Below are 25,931 nucleotides of genomic sequence, written 5' to 3'. Positions count from 1 at the left end.
CTCTAGTCATGTTTTCCTCTCCCAGTCTGCTGCTTGAAAAACCTGTGTTCAAAAGTAAGCAGATGGTGGAAAACTTCATTAACTTAAAACATGAGTAACTGGTATCCTGAAAAGAGCTTTTTCTGCGGCAGAGTTCATAACCCATGAACTGCAGCAGGATGCTAGACCTCGGAATCGGTACGTGCAATCTTCCAGGCAGTGCCATGTTTGTAAAATGCCTGTGACTTCAGATCATGGAGACTTCTCCGGGGTTAATATTGATAAACTACAGCGCTGCTTCTGCAAAAGCAATTCTCTGGTGATGCAATCTAAAGAGAGCTCCAAGGGGGAACGACCATGCTGCTGCAGGATTTCAAATACCTGTAACAAAAGCCCTGAGCACAGCAGTGTCTTGAATCCCTTTCTCTTCGTGAGTGTCTCTTCAGCTATACATTTGCATCAAAGTAGTTGAGCTGCTTTTGATGAGAGCAAGTTATCAGATGTGAAACCATAATTGGTAAAACTGAAGTGTCCTTCCTTAATGAGAACTTGCCAGGAGGCATTGTATACCCCTGTCTAATATAATGATTTTGTCCAGCTTATCGCCTATAAAATGGAAGTAAATTGCTCCTAACTTGAAGTAGCTTGTGCGCATTAGTTACCTCTGCTGAAAGGTTTTCAGCTGTGGAAAACAAGTTTAGGCTTTTTTTAGGTCACTGCAAAAGAAAAAAGTCAGATAGGTGCATGTCAACGCTTTACACTTGCTAACCTCCAGTCTTTAGCAAGTCAAGGATTATTTTTAAAATACTTTTATTCTATTTCACCTTTTTTCTGCACCTTCAGGCCAAGTATTGTGCTCTAAGTAAATCCAACCTGGAGCACTTTATTCAGTCAGAACAATACTGTCAAATCAAAGGAAATTACTAAAGCATTCACTAATTCTTTCAATGCGCTGTGCAGGCTGCGGTCTAGGCTTGAAAAAAAAATGCATTTCTCTGGGGATTCAAGGCTCTAGATATTCTGTTAAAAGAACAAAAATTAGCTAGCTCCAGTTTCCAATTGTGGCAGCTATATAGAAAGGTGGGTGCGGGAGCTGGTTCCTCAGTGTACGCATCTCTGAAAACTGTTATGATCGGGTTAGCTCCATGTTAATTGCCCTATGAGTAAGCTCGCTTGTATGTTTGATTCCTCCTCCTTTTGCAGCAAGAAAAGCGTCTCTTCACAAACTTCCATCGGCAGCTCTTTTGCTGGCTCGATAAGTGGGTTGATCTGACTATGGAGGACATTCGTAGGATGGAGGAGGAGACCAAGAGACAGCTGGATGAGGTCAGTGGGAAAGCAGGGCAGGTGTGGGTTGTGTGAGGAACTGTTTCTGCCCCGGGGAGAGGAGAGGCTGCTGCTTTGTCACAGCCTAGTGTGTATTGTCCTCCTGCTATGTAGGTCATGCTGCTTGTGGTTTGAATGCTTGGCTATGACTCCGTTGTGCTGGCATCTCCTTCTAATCATTATGGACTTCTCTTTGTTGTTGAGCCAGTAAATGTATTGAACCACAGGTAATGAGGGTATGAGTGGCAACGATTCATTTACTGCTTTAATATCTTCTATTAGCTTTTACCCAAAGCTGAATGGTCGTCTTTGTCCTCATTAGTTTCCAAAAACCAGTTCAGTAAAGGGATTTTTAGCTCTAAGTATTGTAAGCAGGTAGTGGGGATATGTAACAGGGTGCTTACCATGAGAAACACGAATTTGGTAACAGTGAGTACATTGTTCCACGGTTTGTGTCCTGCACTGCACCCTTCTCTTCCTTCATGCCTCACGATATTTCACTATAGTTTCATGTACGCTCTGCCCTTTGGTAACGGTTCCAGATCCCTCGCAGACCTGCAGCTTAACCAGAAATGGTGCCTGCATGTGCATGTTCACAAACACCGATTTGGGATGCTCGGATACAATCAGTGTCTTACATAAAGGAGGTAGCTTAACGTGGTCCATACTGGTAAATTTTGAGATAACATCATTTGAGAATCAGTACTTGAATGGTGTTTTCTCTTTCAGATGAGAGAAAAAGATCCAGTGAAAGGAATGACGGCTGCAGATGACTAACGTGACTTCTTCCTTGTGCACTGTAGGTATTGAGAGTTTGACAAAACTCTGTACTGCTCTATTTAGGAGAAAAAATACATTTGGGTAAGAAATGATCCTGGTCATAGTTTCTGGCAGGCAAATCTGTGGTATTGTTTGTATAGTGAACCTGTTTCACTGACAGGTTGACGAGTAAGATTACTGTCTTGTTTCAGAACTATTCCAACGAAATGTCGGAGTGAAAAGTGTAAGAAAAATGTGTTACAACATTTTGTAGACTTCACTGCTATTCTTATTTTTGTAATGCATGTGTTACTTTCCATGACTTGCAGAGGAACTTTTGTCAGTCCCAAAAGAATAAGTTGGACCTGCAAATACTTAGAATACATTCAGAAATTGAAAATTCCTTGCAGATATGCTTGGAATGTACTTCTTGCGTTGTTCGTTAACAGTATTTACTAATGGGCCAAGGCCTGGAGCAACACTTGCACATTGCAGGAGAAGCAGCAATGACAATTTTAGTTTTTGACTTGGTTTTCATCTGTTCCGTTATAAGTATGCTACCTGGGCAGGGGAGGGACTCTCATACTGGAGAGCATCTATGAATTTGCCTTTGTTGGCCAAATCCCTAGCCTGTATTCCAGACAGCGTGCTGGACGATAACCTGCGAGCAGTGCTGAGAATGTTGGACCTTACTCTGTTAAATTGCGTAATCATTTTGGGCTTTGGTTTTGGTGGGTTTTTCTTAGACACTGTGCAAAAACGTGGTGTAGTATTAGGGGAGTAAGAAGGTGAGGAGAGAGAAGTAATTGTCCATTTACGTAGAGAAGTCCAAGTTGCACACAACTTTCCTAGGGCAGTAAAACGCCATCCTAGCTGTCCGTGGGACGAATGGGGTGGGGCAGAACCACGGCCTTATCAAGCACTGGCTGTTTGCCTCTGCTTGTCCTCTGTTATCTGCTGGTTGTTTGGTGGTAAGTGGGGAACAGGAGGTCAGGGAGTGTCTGAAGGGGTGTCTTCTGATAGATATGTTTTAATTTTTTAATGCAACTTAAACCTTTTTAGTTTCCTTTTCATTCACGTTTGTTCTAGTTCTTAGAGAAAATGAGTTGGTGATCTTCTCAATTGTATCGTAGCCTCTGGACTTGTTGGATTGTTTAAATTGCAACTTCTGTCTGTAACTTTTAGGCTATGTTGGAAATTCTGCTCTGGATCGGTGCTGAAGTGTAATGGTGCAGCGGTGCGTTGCCACTGTCTGCACTGGTGACAGCGTGTCTCACATTTGCTTTCTGAAGGTTCAGGCTGACACTTCTTTCGGCACACTGCTCCTCCAAAGTGGTTCTAAAATGTTTTCCTGTTGTCTCTTTATTTTAGTTTGCAAGACAGTCATCAGGAAGGCCCGGGGAATCCACACTCTTGACTGACGGACCATCTCTGGATCCAGCCTTTCTATATCCAATCGGCAGGCGATTTTAAATCTCCCATAGCTAATTCTAGATGCCCCTTAATATTGTGAGCAAATAGACCGTCTGGTACTAAGCACTCCAATGTTAGCACGTACATGAAGGAGGTAGCTCCTTGGAGACGTGTGACTTAGAGATCGCTGTATTTACGACTCCTCCCTCCTTTTTTTTCATTGTGTTCAGACCAATTTCCATGTGGCCCTGTTTGATTTCCAGGTGACATTTTTAGCTAAAATAGTCTTGTGATGTGGTGACTTAGATTTTTTTTTTTTTCCCCCCCTTTTTTTTTTTTTTCCAAGTGGGATAAACTGCCACCTTTGTTCCCGCCCAGCCCTTCACCATTCTTTGAATGTCTGTTTGGAGAGGGAAACTGTCAGTGTTTTAGAGTGCAAAACTATTCCACAAAATGCTATGCTCTGACCCTTGCTCCCAGGGTAAGAAATTTAATGGCATGTAATCTGAGTACATAATCAGGAGTAGCCAGATGTAGTTCTTGGTCTGTGATGAATTGTGATACGTGGCTTCTGCACGGCATTACCCTGTTCTGTCTTAGCACACACGAATTAAAGACTGCACAGAAGCTGCGTTCAGCATCCCCGTGCGAGGGCCTTCAGCACCGAACTGGTGAGGTTCAGTTCAGTGGTAGCTGGGTTTTCCTTCAGCGGCGTGTGTCAGTCTGACAAAATCATTATGAAAAGTTGCTTGACCTATGTTGCAACTTCCCGGTTTTTTATTTACTGAGACTTCCCGTAACTTACAAAGCTAAAATTATTTTGACTGATAATAATGTGATTCCTCCTGGACAAATTGGGATGTAGGAAAAGCTGGTGTACAAGTCAAGTCTTGGTATCTGGTTACATCCAGGTGCCTGGGTCGGTGGTTCTGCTCAGCAATAATATTCTTCCCATTGCAAGACTGACTAAAATATCTCCTTTCATGCTATAAAAAAGCCACTTACGAAGACCTGCAGTTGTTTTCTAGTGTATCTGTCGGTTACTATAAATCACAAAAGATACTGTTAAACAATGTAAAGAGCTCTGGTTATTTAATGAATTCAAATACTTACTGTAACTATCCTTATGTTGATATCAGCTTTAGACAATCAAATAAGCAGAACAGAATCAAAGAAATGCTGCTTTATTAAATACATATGAGAAAAAAACCCAATTTCTTTGCTTATGCCTAAGGCCCAATGTTTGATTTTTCTTTTTTTTTTTTTTTTCCTAGTAGTAATCACTTTATTTTCCACATCTGTATTTGGCGGCACTAACACGAAATACTGAATGCCAAACACAGTCGTGGGTGTATTGCCACTTCCGAGGAGTCTTTTTGGCCTTCTGTAATGCATCCGACTCCTTCAGCCCTTCACATTCCTGCAAGCAGGAGATGCTGAAATGATCCCATGCCACGCCGAACAAGCGTCTGCTGGGATCGGGACCGTTTTCAGTGCGAGGGCAGACGAGGCATGCTCTGGAGGGAGAGGATGGCGTTTGGGTTCTGGGGAGGGGGCAGTTTATCCCTTTATTTTTAGTTTGTTATTTTGCCTTACTCATGTCTAAGTGCAATAAGCTCTGAATTGTACCAGTAACTCTGGCAGGCTCTTCTCAGTGACCTCAGACGGTTTTGCGGGGTGGGGATTGAGGGATTTTTAGCAATCTCACCAGGCTGAAGTAAAACAAATTTATTGTAAAATAGGTGAAGAAACTAAATTTTAATCTGCAAGGCTATTTGGGACCAGGATGTTTCGTGGCATCTTCTATAGCTGTTCAAGAAGTATTCTAGGAGCGTAGGCCCCACTTATAGTTCTTTCAGTTTAAAGTGTTTTTAACTGAGAATTTATGCACTGACTTCCGTTCGTGTTTGTCGGTTACGTTTTGAGGGATTCTTACGCTTGAGGACAACCTGAGAATGCACATGGCACACTTGTTCTTTCAGTTTGTGTTATCCAAGAGGCTTTCTACCCGATGACACTAATCGCTGTGGAAGCAGATTGTAACATTCCACCATGCAATCCTTTTTTGATCCTCTGATTTCAGAGTAAGAGCTTTTACACAAAGCTTTCCTGATTAGTGGAAAAACTGGAGGGGGGGGAAGCAGGAACTCCGGCCTGAGTACTTCCCCCTTCCCTGCCCCTTGCTTGCTTTCCTTCCAATTTAATGCAAAGTGAAAGCATCCCTCAGCCTTGGGGTAGACAAATCCTGTGAAGCCCTTCCAGTCCCGACGCTTGGTTCCCGCGAGCGAGGCTGGCGCGGCGTTGCCGCGCCGCAGCCGCTCGCTGGCTTTGGGCAGACGCCTGGGCCTGCGCTGTGCCCCCGACCCGGGCGCCTTCGGGGCTCCGCACAGCAGCCTCGCCGCAGCCCGCGTCAGGCCGGCTTCTGGCGGGGCCGCCTGCCCCCCGACGCTGCACCCCTCTGGGTTCATCCCCGCTGGGCCTCCCCGACCCCCTCTGGCGAGTTCATCGTGCTCTTTCCTTTGGCAACACACACTTTGTAGAATGGGTTAGATTATCTCGTTGTTTCTTTAATGTGAGTTTGTGCCTTTTTTTGTCTCCTAATCTTCCAATACAGGCATATTGGAAACGAAATCTAATAAAATACTAGACAGAGCTTCACGCCTCCGCCTCCTTTGTCTGGGTGCAGCCCGGGGGTGCAAAGGCCGCGCTGCTGCTGCTGCTGCTGCTGCTGCACGCGCCGCCGCGGTCCTCCCGCGCGCCGGGCGGCGTCCCCGCGCGCCGCCGGCCTCGCGCCGCCCCGCCCCGCCCGCGTCACGCGGCCAACGGGCGCGGAGCCGCTGAGGCGAGCGGGGAGGCGCCGGGCCGCGCCGGGCCGCGCCGGGCGAGGGGAGGCCGGGCCGGGGCCTCCGCCGTCCCCTTCGCAGCGCTTCCCCCGACCGGAGGCCCGGGGATGGAGCCCGCGGGCCCGGCGCAGCGCGGCGCCGTCAGGGAGCTGAGGTGAGCGGGGGGGGGGGGCGGCGGGGCGCGGGTCTGAGGGCGGCTTCGGCGAGTGCGGGAGAAAAGTAGCTCAGTCGTTACGTCATTAGCTGAGAATTAGCGAAACGTGTGTTCCTGCTTATTGCCAGGGAGTTCTACTAATTGGCGACGTTACGTAGTCATATGGAAGAGAGGAGGAAAGCTGATTTTCTGCTTCGAAGGCGTCGGTACCGGGGGCGCGTCGGGAGGCTCGCGGAGCGTTGCTCGGGTCCTTGGGGCTTCCCAGAGACCTGCTTAGGTTTAACGAGGGCGAGATCTGCTGCGCCTGCTGTTGCGGTGTCCAGAGCCTCAAATTCCCCGCTCGTCGTGAGGAAGGAGCTTGAATAAATGCTTCACTTCTGCTTTTACGGTGTTTATGTATTGCATCTTCGCGTTGCGTCTTCTGTGGTGATAAGTTGCGGTGTCACGCGCTGTGAGCTTGGGTCACTGGAGAAATCTCCTTAAAGGGTAGTCGAGTTCTAGAACAGGAAAAATAAAAAAAAAAAACACCCACAACAAACACTAACATTTACTCAAAAATCTTAAAAGTCGTCTTTTTTATGTTTATATAGTATTACAAACACTATGACCCTAAAAAATTCTCTGCTGTTGAATCATTTCAGGGCTCAGTGACGCTAAATAATGTCTTCATTAGTTTGCTTGTATTGAGCAATGTGTTTGCAGAAAGCGTACCTGAGACCGTGCTCTAGTGGCACTGAAAGCCTCCAGAATAGTTTGAGCATCCTCCTCCTCCCTCCGGTGAAGGCTGGCTTTGTGGCGTCCGGTGAAAATCGGTATGGCTCTACTCTCCCCTCCTTGCTGCGGGCAGCACTTGCACGGCCATGAATCGTAGAATCATAGAACCGTTTAGGTTGTAGAGACCTGAGCATCAGTACACCTTTGGGACTGCGTAACGCTGGAGGTTATTTGCTTTGCAGATGCCCGTACGTTCCTCACTATGAAGTTTTTCCTGCAGACGTAGTCATAACCTACAGTGAAACTGAATTATTAAGGATGCTCTTGAAATTTTTACAAGTATTTTTTCTTTTGGTGTGAATTCTAGCACTGCAGTCTTTCCTGGGTTCTTATCAGTAGTGTGGATACTGGGCACTTTGAGGAATTTAATTTCTGTCAGTAATGACTGAAGACTTCAATATTATTTCAGTTTTGTTTAATCAGATAATTATCTTACAAAATTAGTAACTGGAGACTGTTCCCAAGTGATACGTTGCTGATGGCAGAATTAGGTCTGCAGCACACATACCTTTTTTTCTTCCCCCTAGAAATTTGGTTTAGAATAGCTTTTGGCTGACTTCAGTGTAGTCTTATAAACTATTCGTGAGAGAAATTATGGATCATTTTAGTCTGGTATGCAAGGTCACTTTCCAGCTCTTCCACATACATTGTGTGTCACCTCGAGCAGGCAGCTGATTGGGGATAAAAATATGGCCCTAATAATGGCTGTATTGGTAGGAGTCACTATTTAACTATCAGTGTTTATAAGGTCCTTATAGGACCCTAAGATGGATGGAAAATTAACAGCTTACTGTTTTTTAAGTTTGTCTGACACGTAACAAGACTGACGGTAAAGTGAATCCCTTTTTCGAAGCTCTGATACTGAGGTTACCATCTTATAAAGAACCAATAGACAAGCCCTGCGGCACGCGACTGTGTCTGACAGTGCTCGAGAGGAGCAGTAGCTTTGCTTGCTTTTGGTCAGAACTGTGCATTTGCAGGTTTGGGAGCTGGAGATTATTTTCCTGCTAGCCTACAGATGGAGGCACATGATTGAATCAAATCAACAATAAGTTCTTTTAAATCTTGAGCTTATAGAATTAACCACATTAAATCTATTGTGAAGAAACAATTCCCTGTGTGAGGTGGGATGTGATTGCGGCTTTTGTAACAGCCCATTGAGCGTGGTGGTAGTGCTACAGTTTTTTTCAGTGTTGCCGCACGTACGTTTGTCCTTTCGCGTTAGAAGCAATGCTGAATTTCACACGAGTGAAAACTTGATCTGGAAGACCCTTAGCCATCTGTTCCTTTTGCACTTTGGATTTTAATGGGCTACTCCTTCAGAGCGTAGTTATTCTTTTCTTTTGAGCAAATGGCATCCTTCAGTCGTGAAGATGCATTTCAAGATTCAGCAGCCCTCTCCCTAAGCGATTTAGAAAGCCTGCACAACTTCCGCAGCCGTTCTGCAAGTTTCAGCAGCGCAGGGTCCAGCGGCCGCTTGCAGCTCCGTCAGCGGGTAGCCCAGCTCATGGCTTGTGTGGAGGACATCAGTTCGGATGATGAAATTCATGAAGAAGTGTCTCGCACGCTAGATGAAGCTTTCCTTATCTGGGGGAAAAAGCTGAAGGATAAGTGGCGAGAATTCAGGTTTTGTTCCCTCTAGTTGATTGGTTTTGTGTTGTTGGGGTTTTTTTTTTAATGCTAGCTAATAAATAGATTTCTGACTGATGAAAAGTGACAGAAAATCTTTGTTTTCTGTAGATAAAAATTCTGTGGGGAAATTAGATGCTCTTAGGGTTGGTTACCTGTTCACGGTTCAGTTTTAGCATTGGTTTTGTGTGATTTTTGTTTGTTTGTTTGCAGACTGCACTTAGTTACCTGGAACGTGGGCACAGCTTCTCCGCCTCCTGAGGTCACTAGTTTACTTCAGCTCAATTCACCGGGCCCAACTATGGATATGTATGTTATAGGGTAAGTATATGTTAGAGAACTTGCTTTGTCAGTTTATTGCAAAACTGCCAAGTCTCAGCAGCTTACTGTCTGTTTTGGGAGGACTGTGCTGTGTGAATCACTGCCTAGGAGGTGGTTTGACATTATTGCTAACAGAAGGTAAAGGCTAGAGTTGGTGACTTAGAACCGAGACGATTTATAGCAAGAGAATCTTCTCTCCTTTCCGCTGTTGTTTGTGGCAAAATCCAGAGTATCTTTTTTCTAAACACACAAAAAGTTTTTGGCTGCTGTTTTCTTTGTTGGCACGTAGAGGCGTATTCATTTTGATATGAAAGTTATCCAAAATTCAGCATGTTTTAAAGAAATTAGTGCAAGCTTATTAGGCACAATCTGCCGTCGTGTTTTCCAAACTTTCTTGAAAGTTTAAAGACCTGACAGTCACGTTACTTGTCATAACATGTCTCGAGTCTAGCAGTCTTAACCTCCGTCTTCAGGTGTATGTAAGCTCCTTTAACTTTGCTTTTCTCGGGGTTAGGTGCGTTAGACCTGTGGATGGGTTAAGCTGCTTGCAAATGAGAAACTGACCAGCACGAAATTTCTGACTTAGCTGCGAGAGGTCTGTTAGGGTGTTGCGGTCTGTGCTCTGAACAGGTTATGTGATTCTGTCCAAACCAGGTGATACAGCGTGAGTAATCTTGATGTATTCAGCTTACAGGAGGTGAACTCGAGAATCACAAATTTTCTGTCTGACTTGGCATTTGATGATCCATGGAGCATTTTTTTCATGACTGTGTTGTCTCCATTGGGATATATCAAGGTAATTGTTTACATCTCTTAAGTGTCACAGCAGTGAAGGAAAATGTCTTCCCCAGCTCCATTCAGATTTCTTTCCCCCTCAAACTCTCCATAAAAGATAAGTTGATGGTGTTTCTTGCAGGTGTCAGTCACTTCCATAGGTACGCTTATGTTAGAAGTGATTCTTCATCACACTTGGGTTTCCTGGTTTGTTGATAAAGGCAATTGGATAATTTTTCTCTATTAATAATAATGTCCTTAATTTTAGCAGTAAAAATTGGACATGTGGTTTTTCATTTCTCATTTGGAATAGCTGGGTGGTTTTTAAGCTTCTGCAGCTCAGATGACAAACAGCAAGAGGTTGCTCCGATATACTGGCAGTGGCCTGTGTAGGTGCTGCAGAGCCGTGTGATGAACGGAAGAATGCTCCTGTCGTAATAAGAATGCATTCTCAAGGAGCAGAGTAATGAGATTATTTAAAATGAAATGTGATGTAAACTTACACTCAACAGCGTATTTCTTGTGGCCACAATATCTTTATCTCTCTCTTGTTTGTAGAAAATTTTTTTGCTCTGTGCAATATTGGGGAACTGTATTGTGATGCTTCTAATGTAGTCTGCTTAAGTACCTGCTTTCACTATAAATGTCCCAAGCAATGGCAGTGATTTTCGTTAAGGTTGGTAAGGTTTCTTTTTCTTTTTTTTTTCCAACTTGTTTGCAGGTGAAAATAAATGGCATATATGTAAAACAGGATTTTAGCATGTATATATATTTTTCTGAGGACTTTATTTTTGATTGAAGGCCTAGAATTTGTATGGTAGTTTAAATGACAAGATTTTTGGTAATATCTGGGGCATAAGATCAGCTAAAGTACTAGCTTAATGCAAACAATAAACATAGGAGGATATCCTGAATTTCTGTAATAAAGAGATATTAAAAGCCTTTTGGATGTTGTATTGGTTTTCTAAATCAGGCATTACTTCAGGGTGACTTTGCTGAGATGATTGTATTTTCTGCGTGCTAATCAGACTCAGTAGTGGTGCCATTCTTTTAACTGTAATTAAACAAAACAAAGGACCCATTGGGAATTATAAAAAGGAAAAAACCCATTGTTCATTCTAGTGTAAGTCACTGCTGACAAACATTCAAAATCTGACTGCGGGCTGACATTCAGGCCCTGTATACAGGCAGTTAAAAAGAATTCTAGCGGTATGCATGGTTGATTTTGAAGTCTCCTTTATAAATGTGGCCCTTTGGACACACTAATGAATGGATGCTGCCACCTAATGGTTTTCAGCAGGACTTGATTAGCTCTAATAATAAGAGGGGACTGTCAGGCCAGGCAAAATCAAAACAGGCGGCCAGGAGAGCTCGTGCTAGGACTTACCTGGGGCGCTGGCTGAGGAGGGGAGGAACGGTTACCCCTTCCTCGCTGACCTGCCACGCGGTTGGGTGCAGAGGGGCAGTTGCCATCCTTGGGGCGTTCTGACCCTTCAAGGACAGGGTCTGGTTTCAGAGTGTTAAGCTGATTGGAGTCAGTCGATTCTTCCCCCATAACCAGAATCACGTCCCCTCTATGAAGGGTCTTTGCTTGATTTGGCACTGCGTATTGGTGGGACTAGGGCTAGTTCCAGCAGAGGAGGGATCCATTGTGTTTTGGTGTTCAGGATCTACAGAGAGAAGAGGTTTCATATGGATCTTGAGAAATGTCTGGGGACTGGCCCACAGCAGAATGAAATGTAGCAAATAGTAAAGGGACTGAAAGATTTTGCTATCTCGTGAACGTAATTATGGAAAGGAGAATCCCGGTTGCACCCAATGTCTGATCAGATACAAATATTTAGGCATTATCTAGTAATTGCCATCCATCATTTCAGTATACTGTTTAGTACTTTGTTGGCTTCAAGGACAATGAAAACATTAACATATATTCTGAAATCATTTAGTTGTGTAGACGTGGAGGCAAAGAAAGGAGAAATTCTGTTTTAAATTTTGGGCTGAGTTTGTGTACTTCTCCGGCAGTTGTATAGTCAGTGTTACTCTTAATATCAGGTTTTATTCTAATGTAGTCTTTCTCTAAGTTCATCCAGCATAAAATTGAACTACAATTAATGTATTTCAATATCTGTATTTTAAATTGAATCATTATCATTAAAACAAACACTTAAAATGAGTTTTGTGTCTCATGCCAGGAACATTGTAAAGTTCATAAATTTTTAATGAAGAGCATCTTTGTTAGACTATTTCCACACACACACACCCAAAAACCCAAACCACAAAAAAACCCTGATATCTTAAAGCTTAAACAGTATCTTACGTGCTCCCTAAGCACCTTTGCTTTGGAAGTATTCGGTAAATCAGTTTTTACAGGCATTGCAGGCAAGAGTTACTGCTGTTTGCAGCTCATTGTTTTTGCAAATGCCTAGGAGGAACTGCTGTGCTTTTTAGGCATTTTAATGGGGTTTAGAATGATTAGTTATATGCTGCAGGATGTTTCAGTTTGAAAAACTTGCTCCTGTTGGAGGACAGTCTACAGTCGCAGTCTACAGCTTCCTCACGAGGGAAGAGGAGGGGCAGGCACTGATCTCTTCTCCCTGACCACCACCGACAGGAGACCCGAGGGAATGGCGGGAAGACATGCCAGGGGGGTTTAGGTTGGACATTAGGAAAAGGTTCTTCCCCCAGAGGGTGGTGGAGCGCTGGAACAGGCTCCCCCGGGAGGCAGTCACGGCGCCAAGCCTGGCAACATTGAAGAAGCGATTGGCCAATGCCCTCAGACATAGGGTGTGATTTTTGGGGTTGTCCTGGGCAGGGACAGGAGTTGGACTCGATGGTCCTCAGGGGTCCCTTCCAACTCAGGATATTCCGTGATTCCATGATTCTATGACTTGTAGGTGGCACTATTAAGATTATAGGTGAAAAATCAAGGATTTGGTTCTTCATGAACAGAATGCTTGAAGGTAGAAACAAGAGGCTGGTGAGGCAGCAGAAAGGTCTTTGAAGATGTTCGGGCAAATACACGTTTTGAGGTCAACTTCAGATTTGTAATAAAATGTTATAACTAATGTTAATTAGTTGAGAGATTCATCAGAGTTGTTTATAAGCAAGGCTACAGTAAGAATGTATTCTGTACAGCACTGAAACGCATCCGCATTTACTGGTCACAGTATTGAAGCCAGGCTTGGCGAGGGAATTGCATGACTTCTGCTATGGCATCCTTCACCTAAAAGCTCCTATGAAGTAGCCCCAAGGCATGCCAGATACCTCCCTGGAAATGACCATTCCCTCTTCCGTATCTCTTCCAGCTCTCCTCCGTTCGCATGCAGGGATTACTACTTCTGATCTTTGTGAAGCATGCCCACCTTCCTTTCATACGGGACGTTCACACCCACTACACACGCACGGGCCTGTATGGATACTGGGTAAGGAAGCGTCTGAGACTTGATTGCCTTGGTCACTTCTGCTCACGGTGGTGTGTGCCTCTGGATGCTTTCACGATGCGAGAGAGTGTCTAGGGTTTACTTAAATATGAATAAACTGGCGAGCAGCGAGACTCGCTTGTTTGAACCTTGTATGCAGCACAGACCGTAATTTTACCAGTTTATTAGCTGATATACAACAACTTATGTAGGAAGAAATGGTATTCATTTAAATCTAAATAGCAAGATTTAAAAATTTATAGGTGGTGGTAATAGTTGCGCCTGCAGGTGTTGACTGCAGTTTCAGAGAACGTTGTTAATCTTCCACACCAGGGGAACAAAGGAGGAGTCACCATTCGCATGTCCCTCTACGGTCATACAGTTTGTTTCATGAACTGCCACTTGCCAGCTCACATGGAGAACACAGAGCAGCGACTGGATGACTTTGAGAAAATTCTGGAAATGCAGTTTGAAGGAGAGGATGTTCCAAGTACCTTGGATCATGAGTGAGTTGTTCACTCGTTGTTTGGGCCCCGGATTGCGCTGTTGTTCCTTAATTCTGCAGGAGTTGTTTCTATGTTCCGTTGTTTTCATGTGCTGGGGTCTAAAGATGGTGATAGAACCGCTTAGAAAAAGGTTGAGAAAAGCATTTTAGTTTGGTAATTTTTTTATACCCATAAAACTGCCAGGACAGATAAATCCAGAATAGATATGTATTATCACTTTAATTGTTAATGAGTTCATTAAAATTAGGTAAAAATGTATGACACGTGAGTTTCAAAATCATTACTTTTCCTACCTTAGTATAAGTGTTTGATATTTCAATTTAATGTGTTTAATTTTCTTGATTATGTGCATGGGCATGTACCAAATCACCTACTGTCATCTTCTAAGAAGAAATAACAAATGGCATTAAAATAAAAGTTTTCTTTCCATAAGATGAAGTTTGGGGTACCCACCCCTGAACAAAACGTTGAAAGTAGGGATTTTCAGAGAGAAGTGAGTTTACTTGAAGAGACAGCTTTCCTGTTGTGTAAAGCATTGCTGACGATACACTCCAGTGCTCCGCGATAATAACTCTCTTTCCTAATAACGATAGAACACCCAGTATGTATCCCTGCTTTCCCGAGGCACTAAACCAGAGCCCTCATAGGTCATGAATTCTGTGAATTATTTTACCTACTGTTGAAATTTAATTCTAAATGTGTCTCTAAGAGAGATGTAAGTCGTTAGGAGACTCGGGAGAAGTTAATACCCAGGCAGTAATGAGCAAGCGACAAGAATGCAAGGGACTTAATTTACTATTTCAATTCCTTTAAATTTTCTGTTTAGCAGCAGGTTATCCCTGTGTAAGCCTATCTGTAACTACTTAATGTTTGTGTTTAAGCTGTTTAGATTAAATAATACAAGTGATTAGAGCGCCTAATTAGCGTAATGGCTTAGATTGTATTGAATTCTTCCCTCATGTTAATAGATTCCTATAAATCTTCCCTGGTTTTTCGCTCTTCTATTTTTTTTTTCTTTTTTTTTTTTTTAGTGTTCTCTTCTGGTTTGGAGATCTAAACTTCCGGATAGCAGATTATGGCATACATTTTGTCCGAGAATCAATAAATAATAAGCGTTACAATCTGCTGTGGGAAAAGGACCAGGTGTGTTGTCTTAATCTGTTTGGGGGTTTTGTTTGTTTGTTTTGTTTTTAATGCATACAAATGCAACAGGGTTGTTAACGTTACCTCTTGAGTTTCTGGTTTTTATTAAAGAACACAAATTCAGAGTAGTCATGAGGTGGAACAGATCTCGCTGTTCGCTCTCTCACTTCTCAGTCATAAGCCTCAATTAATTGCAAACTTTTTCTGCTTTTGTTTAGTTTCTTACTCGTTTGAAATACTCACGTTTGACTGAAGCTTTCTTTGAACCTCATGGCTTGTGAATTTTTCTTCACCTTAATTTCTCCTCCTTTTTTCTTCTCCCAAAAATGATTTTTAAGAGAAGCTTATTCTGGAATTTGTGTTGAGTAGAACCGCTACAAAACTTTTAAAGAGATCGTGTCAAGAGTTCTGGCAGTAACAGAGAGGCACTTTGAATTTACCTTTCCAAATATGTTGTACTGACTGAGATTTTTAATTCTTCTTGGAAGATGCTTTCTCAGCTCCTTTCCCAATTGCCCTTTAAGCTCTGATTTTTAAACATAATCTTAAAAAGTTACTTTTTATTTCTGCAGTTAAATATGGCAAAAAAGAAGGAAGCATTTCTTCAGGAATTCATAGAGGGTCCTCTGCAGTTTAAACCCACCTACAAGTTTGACCTTTATTCAGACGTATATGATACAAGGTAAAAGCATGATAAGATGAGTTTAGGCATGGAATATTAAAGTGAATGGGTGCTTGACTAAATAGTACTGTAGTAAGCAAACCTGAATTTCCTGAACGTACTGGTTAGCTGGGGCTCTTGCGCTATTCTGTTAGGCTCCTTCAGTGGTCAAGTCTGAATAAGTGAATATTTCTGACTGAAGAAGCCTGAGTCTGCTGATCGCATGAGGAAAGCAGTGAAACAACCCAGCTTTCGTTTTGGAAAGACTAGATTAACAGAATAAACCAGGGCTTGTTCGAGCCACTTCTTTTTTGTTCTTTAATACTAAAAGTGCCCATTGGTTCTCAGAAGTGAGCAAAAGGAAAAAAGTAATTGCAGTTTTTGTTTTCCTTTTCTATTTAAGCATTCCATTTGATAGTGCTTGTATTTGAAAATAAATGTAAATGTGTCTTAATAATGTTCTTTAAGTTGAAAATGGAGTAGCTTATGTTTCCAAAGTTTTTCTCCAACACTAAAGTTTATTGTTAAGTATTAGTCTTATGTTTTAACAGAAGGATAAGTTCCTGTCCAAACGGGTTTTGTACTGATCTTTTTCTTTACTTCCAGAGAGCAGAAGTCCCTGTTTTGGTTTAAGTAAGAAGAGAACTTTCTGGATTTCATAGATTTGTAAATATTTCAGAATCAAAACAATGCTCATTCCCGAGCTTTTGATTTGATTTTTGTGAAATATTTGAAAATCAGATGACAGCTGATTTTCTTCAGGGATTTTCTGAACCTGTCTGAAAGCTGTAGTGTTACCTACTCTGCTGTTGCACTTAATATTGGAAGTTTGTTTATTTGGATCCAAAGACATTTTGCTCCCTAATTGAGTGTGAAGAGATATAATGGGACCAGCAGTAAATCCAGTTAACAGAAAATACTTCTAATAATCCAAACCTAGACATTCTAAGAATGATTCATAGCCTAATAGTCTGTATTGGCTCATTTAAAGAACAGAAAGTATGCTTACGCGTACTGTGTGCATTCTGCTGCTGTTACAGCTAGCAGAGATACTCTGGTTGGATGGGGGGTGGTCAGCAGACCTCAAGGCACACGCCCTTGAAAAGTATGCTTTATATGAAGCACACGGTATTTTGTTATCTTTGATCCTTTTTCAATGTGGATTTTGAGGTTTTGTTTCCCATCCGATAGGCCATTTTCTCTAAAATAGCGAGTGTATTAACTTCAGCTGTTCTTTTGGTATTTTCTTGCACAGCAGAGCAGAGATACGGCAGCTCGTAAAGATTTCTGTTGGTTTATGTAATTATGGAGTAAGTGGGATATGTCCCCGTAGTCATTTAAAATCTTTCCACCTTCTTAAAGGTGAGCCAGACTTTTACGTGGGAAGGGGTGAAACAAAAGTATGTTGAATATTGAACTAAATGGCATTTCCAGTTCATGATGATTTTCATATTCAAAGTTATTAAACTGACAGTTTTCCTTACACATCCTGCTCATTAACTTTTATAATTCAATCCAGTCCGTTCTAATTCCTCTTCCATAGGGTATGATCTTTTCTCCATTTCAATTTGAAGTGATACATCCATACAGAGAGTTGCTGTTAAGTCTTCCTCCCACTACAGAGAGAACCACGAAAGGCTCATGTCTTCTGTTGTTATTGATATGGTATAAAAGGAAACTCTGAATTATGATTACAGTTCGATGTATTGCACACTTGCAGGTTGCAGACGCAACTTTCTTGATTATGGAATCTTTAAAGCCTTTTTTTATGAGACAGCAATAGCTTACAGACTTGAAATACAGGCTAGTAACAAGTTAGAGGAGCTTTAAATAAAAGCATTGCTGTGTCACCTGTGATGAGTATAAGCTGCCTAAGTCTGTCTGTTTTTTGTTGTTAAAAGAAACTTGTTCTCGAATGTTTTGAATAATTTCAGACATCATTCAGACTATTCCTACATCTTCCTTAAGTTTATGCCCCTTTTCTCAGAATGACTATACTTTTGAAGCTTGGGGCAGTTGCTCTATTATCTCAATTTTCTTGCATGTTTTCGTGGAGTGTTTTAGGAGAAAGTATCATTTCCTGTACGAAGCTGACTAACCCATCGAAATGCCCTTCTCCCCTTCATTTTACTCCTCTCTCAGAAACGCATGAAACTTACCTGTGGTCAATGGAGTTGAGTTCAAATTCAGGAAACCTTGGTTGTAAAGCATATTGAACAGAGCTGTAAAATGAAGCTTGGATGTGATTGCCTTCTTTTATTAATATGTATCTGACAGTCTTTCGACTTTGAGTAGATTTTGCACAGTAATCTTAGCTTTTGGCAACTGATTTTCTTCTCATTTCACTTTTCTCTTACACTTTTGCAGTGAGAAGAAAAGAAAGCCAGCGTGGACTGATAGAATTCTTTGGAGAGTGAAAAATCTCTGCCAGCATGCATCAAAAGAAGGCGAATTCTCTGAAGAAGAACAGACAATTTCTGTTACTTTGAGTAACTATATCAGTCACATGAGCTATGGCATCAGTGATCACAAACCTGTTACAGGAACTTTTGGGCTTGAGGTGCTGTCCCAGTTATGTTGTTAAGAAAAAGTTTGTTTTACTGAGTCTTGCCTTACAGAAGCTGGTTTTTTAAACTGTGTAAGTCATAATCTCTGTTTCATTCTGATTATAGTGAAGGCAGCAAATTGCTTTCAGGTTATTTCCATTCAGTCAGGAGTCCCAAGCAGGTGTGGCAGAGAATAACTTGAAAAGAATACCTGAAAGAATGACACACTTGACTGACTTCAAATTCTGTTCTTTTGTCTAGTTGAAGCCTCTTCTGTCAGATCCTTTGGTCACGCTGAATCCCGAGGGTGAGTGGAGTGCGGAACACGATGTTCTAATCAGCTATTCCGCAGTGCCTGAATTCCCAAGCAGTGCTTGGGACTGGATCGGACTCTTCAAGGTAATGTTACTGCGTCATGGCTCTTCACTCTAACGAAGATGGTGAATGTGTCTGGAGGAGGTAGTTGATACTCTTCTGTCATAGGACATCGTGATTCTTGCTAGTGCAAAACTCTGAACTATTTGTGTATCCTTGATTGCCGTTAGTTTCTGTATGCCGACAGTTTAGTTGCATAGATGTGAGCTCTTTCGCACCCTTTAAATTCTCTGCTAAGATAACGTGGCGATTTATTTAACTAAAATGGCACAGAAGCTGTGAAAAGGAATTGTGCTCCCCTAATGCCTGCAGTTCAAAAGATTTATGCAGCAAAGAAAGAGCAAAAATAAAAAGTCAGTGGAAGGGTGAGAGAACAGAGCACTCGCACCTTCTCAGAAACAAAAGATTTGTGCATGCCCTCGAATTGTTTTGATCCTAAAAGTGTTTTAATGACTTCAGTGAAGTAGCCCACATCTCTCTCACAGCTTCGAGTGTTCCACGTAGTACGGTTTTCGTTTCCTTCAGAAGGCTGATGGTTTGCATCTTCCCTTGCAGGTGGCTTTCAGGCATGTGAATGACTATGTTACTTACGCTTGGGTAGAAGATGATGAAATTTCTTCTAACAAAGACAGTAAACAAGTAAGCCAATTGTATTTCTTTCTAATGTAGTTTTCCATAGAGTAGCATTCAAGGTCTGTTTGTTCCATACTCTTTTCCTCTTATGGGTTCTGTATCCTCTTTCCCAGTCGAAGCTCATGGAGAGTGATGATATTGTTTAAAATCCCTCTTCCTAATTCTTACTAATTTTCAGGTAGTCTAGCACACCTTCTCAGGTGTGATCATATTGCTTAGGGGAATTGATGGAAAAGCAATTTATTCCCCTGGTGTCTTTTCATTGTATTAAAAACTACTATCATTTTATATTTTGGTCTGTTTCTGCCACTGAAATAAGTAACTGGCCATTTTTTCATCTGATTGCCAAAGTTGCCGAATGTATCCTAAATATTTATTGCGTGATTGTTGTTACAGGTGTAAGTACCTCATGTTCCTAACACAAGCAGTTCCAGATATCTAATACAGCTGCAGATTAGGGCTGCTTCGACTTTTCTTCATTGTGACTACTGAGTGTTTTGGTCCCTCTTTAGAAACTGCTGTTTGTTACATAGCTTTCTAGTAGCGATTACCTGAAATTACTGCAGACAAACAAACAAACAAAACTTATTTTGAATACAAATGATCTGTTTCCAGAAGTATTTATCTGAACAAACAGAAATTCACATTTAATGTTGGAGAGACAGTGAGTGAAAGGATGGATGAGATTTTCCAGACAACAGTGGAAAGCAGTTATTTCTTGTTAGAGGTTTTGTAAGTTAGCATTGAGTTTACAACAGAAGCCCAAATTGTATTGTATCAATATTCTGATTGTATCAAAATTGCTCTAATGTCATGCTTTCCTATTGCTAAGCTTAAAAATCTAAGCGCTATGAGCGTCGTTTCAGCAGGATGCTGTGGGCTGCGGTTTAGGATCTTTCGGTAGTGCCAAAGGGAGGTGGGTTTGCTCTGCCGTTTCATGCCGTCCGTCTCCCTCCCTGCTGCCTGGGCGGCCCTGCCCCTCCCTCCCCGCAGCGCTGGCTCTCTCCTCCCTCCTCGCTGAACCAAGTCAGCTTGCTAACACGGGGAAGGACATTCGCTTTTCCTCCCTGACTTAGTTTTCGGATGGTTTCATGAGTTAGTTCTGTCCTCGTCCTTTTTAGCTTATGTTTAAAAACTTGCTTATAAATGGTAAATACTGATTTTTATGGTGTCCTAAATGGATGACGCTGCTTTTTTGTAAGCTTCTTTCTCTGTGGAAATTGCCCATTGCCTATTCTTATTCTTTTGACAGGTTTACATGAGTGCTGCGGAAATACCTGATATGGGAGGAGAATTTTTGCTTTGTTATTATAGCAATAATTTGCAGTCAATAGTTGGTATCAGCCAGCCTTTTCAGGTAATATATTTGGAAGCTTTGATTAACGTTGATGGGATTTTTATTTCTTTTGCTTTCATATGCATCTGAACATAGGTGTGTGCAGCTCTATTAATCCTGGGGGAGATGGCAGCAGAAGTAATTGCAAAAAGGATGTGTGCTGGCTAACATCCCGTAAAAGAATTTGCTGATATGCTTAAAGACCCTGAGTAGCTATTTTTGCAACACACTGTTGTAATGAAATTAGACAGGTTTCTCTCTCTCAGCTTTCATTTTTGGAACTTCAGGCTCTGTCAGTTAGGTCCCTAAGTTTCTGTAAAGACGAGAACTCAACTCAACTTAAATGCTGCCAAGTTTCTGACAGATTGTAAGTGAGCTCTTTGTGCTCCGTTCTGTGGTAGGCTGGCCCTGCGCTGGGCACTGGTGAGGCCGCCCCTCGAATGCTGTGCTCAGCGCTGGGCCCCGCACCCCAAGGCGGCCATGGAGGGGCTGGAGCGTGGCCAGAGCAGGGCAGCGAGGCTGGGGCAGGGGCTGGAGCACAAGGCTGCGGAGGAGCGGCTGGGGGAGCTGGGGGGGCTCAGCCTGGAGAAGAGGAGGCTGAGGGGAGCCCTCATCGCTCTCTGCAACGGCCTGAAAGGAGGCTGGAGCCGGGGGGGTCGGTCTCTGCTCCCCAGGAACAAGCAACAGGACAATTTCTTCCCCGAAAGGGCTGCCAGGCCCTGGCCCAGGCTGCTCAGGGCAGGGGCTGAGTCCCCATCCCTGGGGGGATTTAAAAGCCGGGAGATGTGGTGCTGAGGGACATGGTTTAGTGGTGGCCTTGGCAGTGCTGGGTTAGCGGTTGGACTCGATGATCTTAAGGGTCTTTTCCAGCCTTAACGATTCTATGATTTACACAGAAGTGTTTCCTGTATATTTAGTCGCTTGAGTTTGGGAAAGACAGGACAACTGGAACTCAAGTTATTTGTTTAACAGGCTTCTTTGTTTAATTTCTGAAAGATTGAGATACGAGATAACTGGCACAGACTAGATGAAGCGACCAAGCATTGCTGCTTCTACACAAGCACTTGTTGCCAAAATCATTTTGTTTGTGTATAATTTTCCATGCTGTCGTGGCTGTGCTAATGTGTTGTAGAATGGTTGAAGTGGAAGCTCTGCATTGTTGTTGGATGAAGCGGTTTTAGAAGACTGTGAAACTCCATTACCTTAGGGGGTACAGTAGTGGAAGTTGCTGGGCTGGCTGGTGTATCTCAGCGATACTGTTCATATTTTTCTCTCTACATTGGTGAGAAACATTGCAGAGTCCAGTATTTCAGTTGTCTCTGAGCTTAATATCTGCCACAAACTCTGCAGGATGGTTGTCAGTTGTATCTGGATACAACACACCATCTGCCTTTCTTTTTGCATGACAATGTTTTGATATCAGTTTAGTGGGGTTTTTCTACTTTTTTTTCATTTCATAATTGCTGCATAGATGCATTGCTGCTAATTTTCTCAGTATCTAGCAAGTATGTAAGGCATCTTTATATAACGGTGTATTGATAGCATAGAGCAACACAGTGTTTCTGAATGCGTTAATTTGTTTTTTAACTACTGTCTGTCTTCTAGATTCAGCCTAACAGAACATTGCTAGAAAAGGATCTGACACAGGAAGAGAACAGTTGGATGCAGAAACCTGACAATCTGGAATCGCATGAGGAGTTCTGAAGGCAGAAAGAGCATTTAGCGGTCCTGACTCAGGAGTCAGATGATTCTTTATGTCTTAGTGGTTATAAGCTTTTACTCTTAGAAGTGCAAGTAAGACAGGTAGGATTGTTCAGAAACTTTGTAAGCTCATAGAAGATAATTTATTGTGGAAACAGATATTTTTATTGTTACGGGGAGAGTAACTCTCTTGCACTGGATGAGAACCGTAAAAATAGCACCTAATGAATTCTGTATGCTTTAAGGTGACAGAGATTTCTAATACAATGATTTGACCTAAGTAAGTTGTGTTCTGTGATAGATTTTTAGGCTTGCTCCTTTTTTGTAGAGGATATTTTATTTACAATACAATATTTACTATGCTGTAACCACTTAATCATTGATTTCCAAATTCAGAGTTTAAATGAAGTTATTTAAAAAATTATTTATTAGATACAGCTAGTTAGCTTGTTTTAAAATTTTATTTGACTTTCAAATGTAAGCTAATTACCTTTTGGGAAACAGGTGTGGCAACAAGTCACATGAAAACAACATCTTTGGGGTGTATAAATTCTCCTTTGGTAGTAGATCCCTTTTCTTCCTGCCTTACTGATAACTGTTTGTAGGATTTTCCATTTCTGATTTTTCCACCTTGAGATACGTTTATCAAAACACACTTTTCCTGATTTTTTTTTTATTCTTCTTTTATAAATCAATTCAGCAATTTGCCTATTGCGTTTGTCCCTCTGATTTAAAAAAGTAAAATAAACCCACTTGTACACTAGTCCCTGGCTCAGAGTTGACCGGGATCCCACCATTTCTGAAAGAAATTGCTTAAGTTGAGAAATGCTTTAGCACAGGTGAGCAGACCGTAGTTCCTGAAGCACTTGTTGGCAGTGATCGTGGTGCTAACCCCCATTGTTTTCTGTTGTCATATTGGATTTAGAAAGCTAAAGCCATATTTAAGTACTTCCTGATACCATCCTGGCACGGAATTGCTACGCTTGCTGCAGAGATGATGGGAATTACAAACGGGGAATTTCCGTGGAACAAGTTCGTTCTTATGGCATAATTCGTGCTACCAAAATTGTAAATCTCTTCAATTTATAGCAATTGGTCTGCAAAATTTCTGCTTTTCTAGAGGTGCTTAGACCTTAATGTATCCTGTGCACTTGATGGCGGAGATGGAGTAAGAAACATCATGTACCTTTAAAAACCTGAAAGGTAGTTAGCTTCAGAAATGGTTTTGTTTCTTGATGAGGAAATGGAGATGTTTGGAAAGGATTGGAAGAGGCACCAACATTCCGCAGAATCTCAGACTGCAGTGCCGGAAAAGAGCACTTGTGAGTCTCCCATGTTCTAGATACACAGCTCGGAGCTCCCTACTGTGTCTGGTAAGTGAAGTTACTTACTAACCGCTGTCATGTTGGTTACGGATGGAAAGAGAAACTTTGGGGCAAGTGGAAGAGCAAAGCAAAGGATGCTGGTGTGTTGATGCTGGAATACTGCCTCAGAACAGAATGGGTTCCTTTTTGCTCTTTTTCTCAAAGCCTTAGTTTTTTCAGGATTCTCTTGAGACAGAAAGTTAACACCATATGAGATTTGGTTTGCAGTTGCTTATATCATTCACTGTATAAAATCTTCTGGGGTCCAGGCATCTTTGTGTACTGTGGAAACTATAACATAGGTTAGCTGGTTAGATAGTTGCAGATGGTGTTTAAGAACACCTAGCCTCTGTAAATTTATTTAGTTGTATCTCAGCTTAATGCTTGGCGTTGGGAACTGCTTCCAGTTGTAAGTAGTGAGGGCAGGTTCAGAGGGCACTGTGTTCATTGCATGGATTCAGACTCCCTCGAGGTTCACAGTTTGTACATTCCTATGACACTTTGGAACAATATTAGAAACAGTTTTCACATTTGTACCAGTCTTACCAGAATTTGTTTTGCACTAAATCTTTGGGATATGTGACTTTTCACGGCAATTAGGGCATCAGACAAATCCCTACCGAATTGCAAAGAGCTTGCAGTTCTAGAGTTGTACTCCGTTTCTGATTTTACTTGTGTAACTGCGTTGCCGTGCTCCATGCAAGGAGATTCTGTGGAGAGCTCAAAGAACAGTGGTCTTTGAATTCCGGACCACAGCTGACGATTTATTGTGGACCAAGATCCAGTTTCTTCTAATCAGGGTGCATCTGCTGTTCATGAGCAGCTCAGAGGGGGAGCCATACAGCCGCTTTGCACCGGCAAGAAACTCAAGATCCTTGATGCTGTGCGCGAGCTGATAACCCTCTCAACCACTGGACGTAGCAGCTGTGTTTTGTAAACTAAGCCTTTGAATCGCAGGACTTCACTGAAAATGCCCACAGCAGCTGTGATTGAATCTGCTTGTGTGTGAGTAGGCTGCTGCACAGAACTCTGTACTTCTTTCTTAAGTATTACGCACACAGTAGCACTTTTGTTTACTACTGTTACCTATGGTAGCTTTTCAAACTATTCCATGACCTGTAATGATACAATTTCTGATGAAATTTATCTTTCTTAAAGCACCTTTAATTGGATGTTAGAATCACTGGAAATGGTTTTATACTCATGTGTTTTCTTTTCATGTACCACTAAAATAAATCCTGGCAGTGAAGCGTTCTACGTGGCCTCTATTAATTTGAGAACAAACACATCAGTTTGGGCGGGGAGGATTAATTCGTGCATGGTAACCTTTCTCCGAGGAACTTTGGTCATGTTTAATGTGCAGATACAATGGTATTTTAGAATGGAGATACGTCAGTGATAACACATGCGGTAGGGCTTCGGACTGCAAAAGAAGGGCAAGGACAAATCCTGTTTTTCTTTTGGACAAAGCAGATGGACCTACTATTTTTTTTCCATTTGAATGACTCCAGTATTAAATGGCTGCTGGTGGGGATTTTCTGTCCCCCCTCCCCCTCTGAGGAGGTTTTGATATTTTCCTTGTAAAAATGCTCAAGCCACTGAAATTGCTTTCTTAATTTTTAGGAACAGGTTCTTCTAAATTCACTTGTTCACAGGAGGATTTGAGATGTCTTTTTTGTCTTTGTGAAAGATCTGCTTCATTGTACTTGTGTTTTAACATAAATTTGCTGTCAAATCATTTCCATCTAAGGGTAACTTTTCATAATTCCCTGCTGTTAGAGAATTTATTTTAAAATAGGAAATATGTCTCCCAAGGAATGTTGTCCGGTATAGCCTTATTTAACTCCCCTGTGTTTCTGATTCCTAGCTAACCTCAGGATGTGCAGTGTATCATTGCACATAGATAGTACAGCTCCTGTAAACAGGAAATATTTCTAAGCTGTCTTGCGTGTTTGTTAGACCCTAAAAATACGTTCTGATAAAGACTATTGTTTCTACTACCACTACTTCCTTCTCTGCTCTCGGACACTGAGTGACACTCAGATGAACTTGTCTTAATTAATGTACTGCAGTGGAAAGGCCAGTTGAACAGAGCTTGAACTAGGTTTTCCTTGAGAGAGGAAACGATACCTTTTTTTGAGAACTCTGCATTACTAACAGGAATATTTCCGACGGCCCTTTCTGTCCTTGGATATAGGGATTCGCTACTTGAAAGCGATTGAAATGAAGCAATTTCTTTTGTAATAACAAGACGTAGAGAGCACAGAAAGTTCCC

The 25,931-nt window shown here is 42.0% G+C and overlaps 2 protein-coding genes across 14 annotated transcripts in view; both read left to right on the top strand.

Annotated features, from left to right (window-relative positions):
• Window positions 1–9,177, top strand: part of PITPNA (phosphatidylinositol transfer protein alpha) — a 29,202-nt gene extending 20,025 nt beyond the window's left edge. For 2 of the 6 annotated variants that reach the window (XM_082328313.1, XM_082328315.1), the window contains 3 exons: window positions 1,183–1,305; window positions 2,035–2,104; window positions 3,436–6,130. In XM_082328313.1, coding sequence (XP_082184439.1) covers window positions 1,183–1,305; window positions 2,035–2,082 — 171 coding nt within the window. In that variant the 3' untranslated portion in view covers window positions 2,083–2,104; window positions 3,436–6,130. Of the gene's footprint in view, window positions 1–1,182; window positions 1,306–2,034; window positions 2,105–3,435; window positions 6,131–9,090 lie in introns of those variants that run through there. The other 4 variants (XR_014229958.1, XR_014229959.1, XR_014229960.1 and 1 more) reach the window with 4 other exon arrangements.
• LOC309598126 (unconventional myosin-Ic) overlaps window positions 4,099–25,931 on the top strand; it is an 80,977-nt gene continuing 59,144 nt past the window's right edge. For 2 of the 8 annotated variants that reach the window (XM_082328306.1, XM_082328303.1), the window contains exons 1-11: window positions 6,508–7,286; window positions 9,091–9,198; window positions 9,886–9,994; window positions 13,278–13,394; window positions 13,725–13,897; window positions 14,929–15,040; window positions 15,613–15,722; window positions 18,069–18,261; window positions 18,509–18,646; window positions 19,178–19,261; window positions 20,508–20,612. In XM_082328306.1, the coding sequence (XP_082184432.1) occupies window positions 7,165–7,286; window positions 9,091–9,198; window positions 9,886–9,994; window positions 13,278–13,394; window positions 13,725–13,897; window positions 14,929–15,040; window positions 15,613–15,722; window positions 18,069–18,261; window positions 18,509–18,646; window positions 19,178–19,261; window positions 20,508–20,612 (1,371 nt within the window). In that variant the 5' untranslated portion in view covers window positions 6,508–7,164. Of the gene's footprint in view, window positions 4,149–6,324; window positions 6,475–6,507; window positions 7,287–9,090; window positions 9,199–9,885; window positions 9,995–13,277; window positions 13,395–13,724; window positions 13,898–14,928; window positions 15,041–15,612; window positions 15,723–18,068; window positions 18,262–18,508; window positions 18,647–19,177; window positions 19,262–20,507; window positions 20,613–22,196; window positions 25,011–25,931 lie in introns of those variants that run through there. The other 6 variants (XM_082328311.1, XM_082328304.1, XM_082328307.1 and 3 more) reach the window with 6 other exon arrangements.

This window comes from Platalea leucorodia (genome assembly GCF_965183815.1).
Source record: "Platalea leucorodia genome assembly, chromosome: 16".
Lineage (NCBI taxonomy): Eukaryota > Metazoa > Chordata > Aves > Pelecaniformes > Threskiornithidae > Platalea > Platalea leucorodia.
This window is presented reverse-complemented; position numbering and strand designations above follow the sequence as displayed.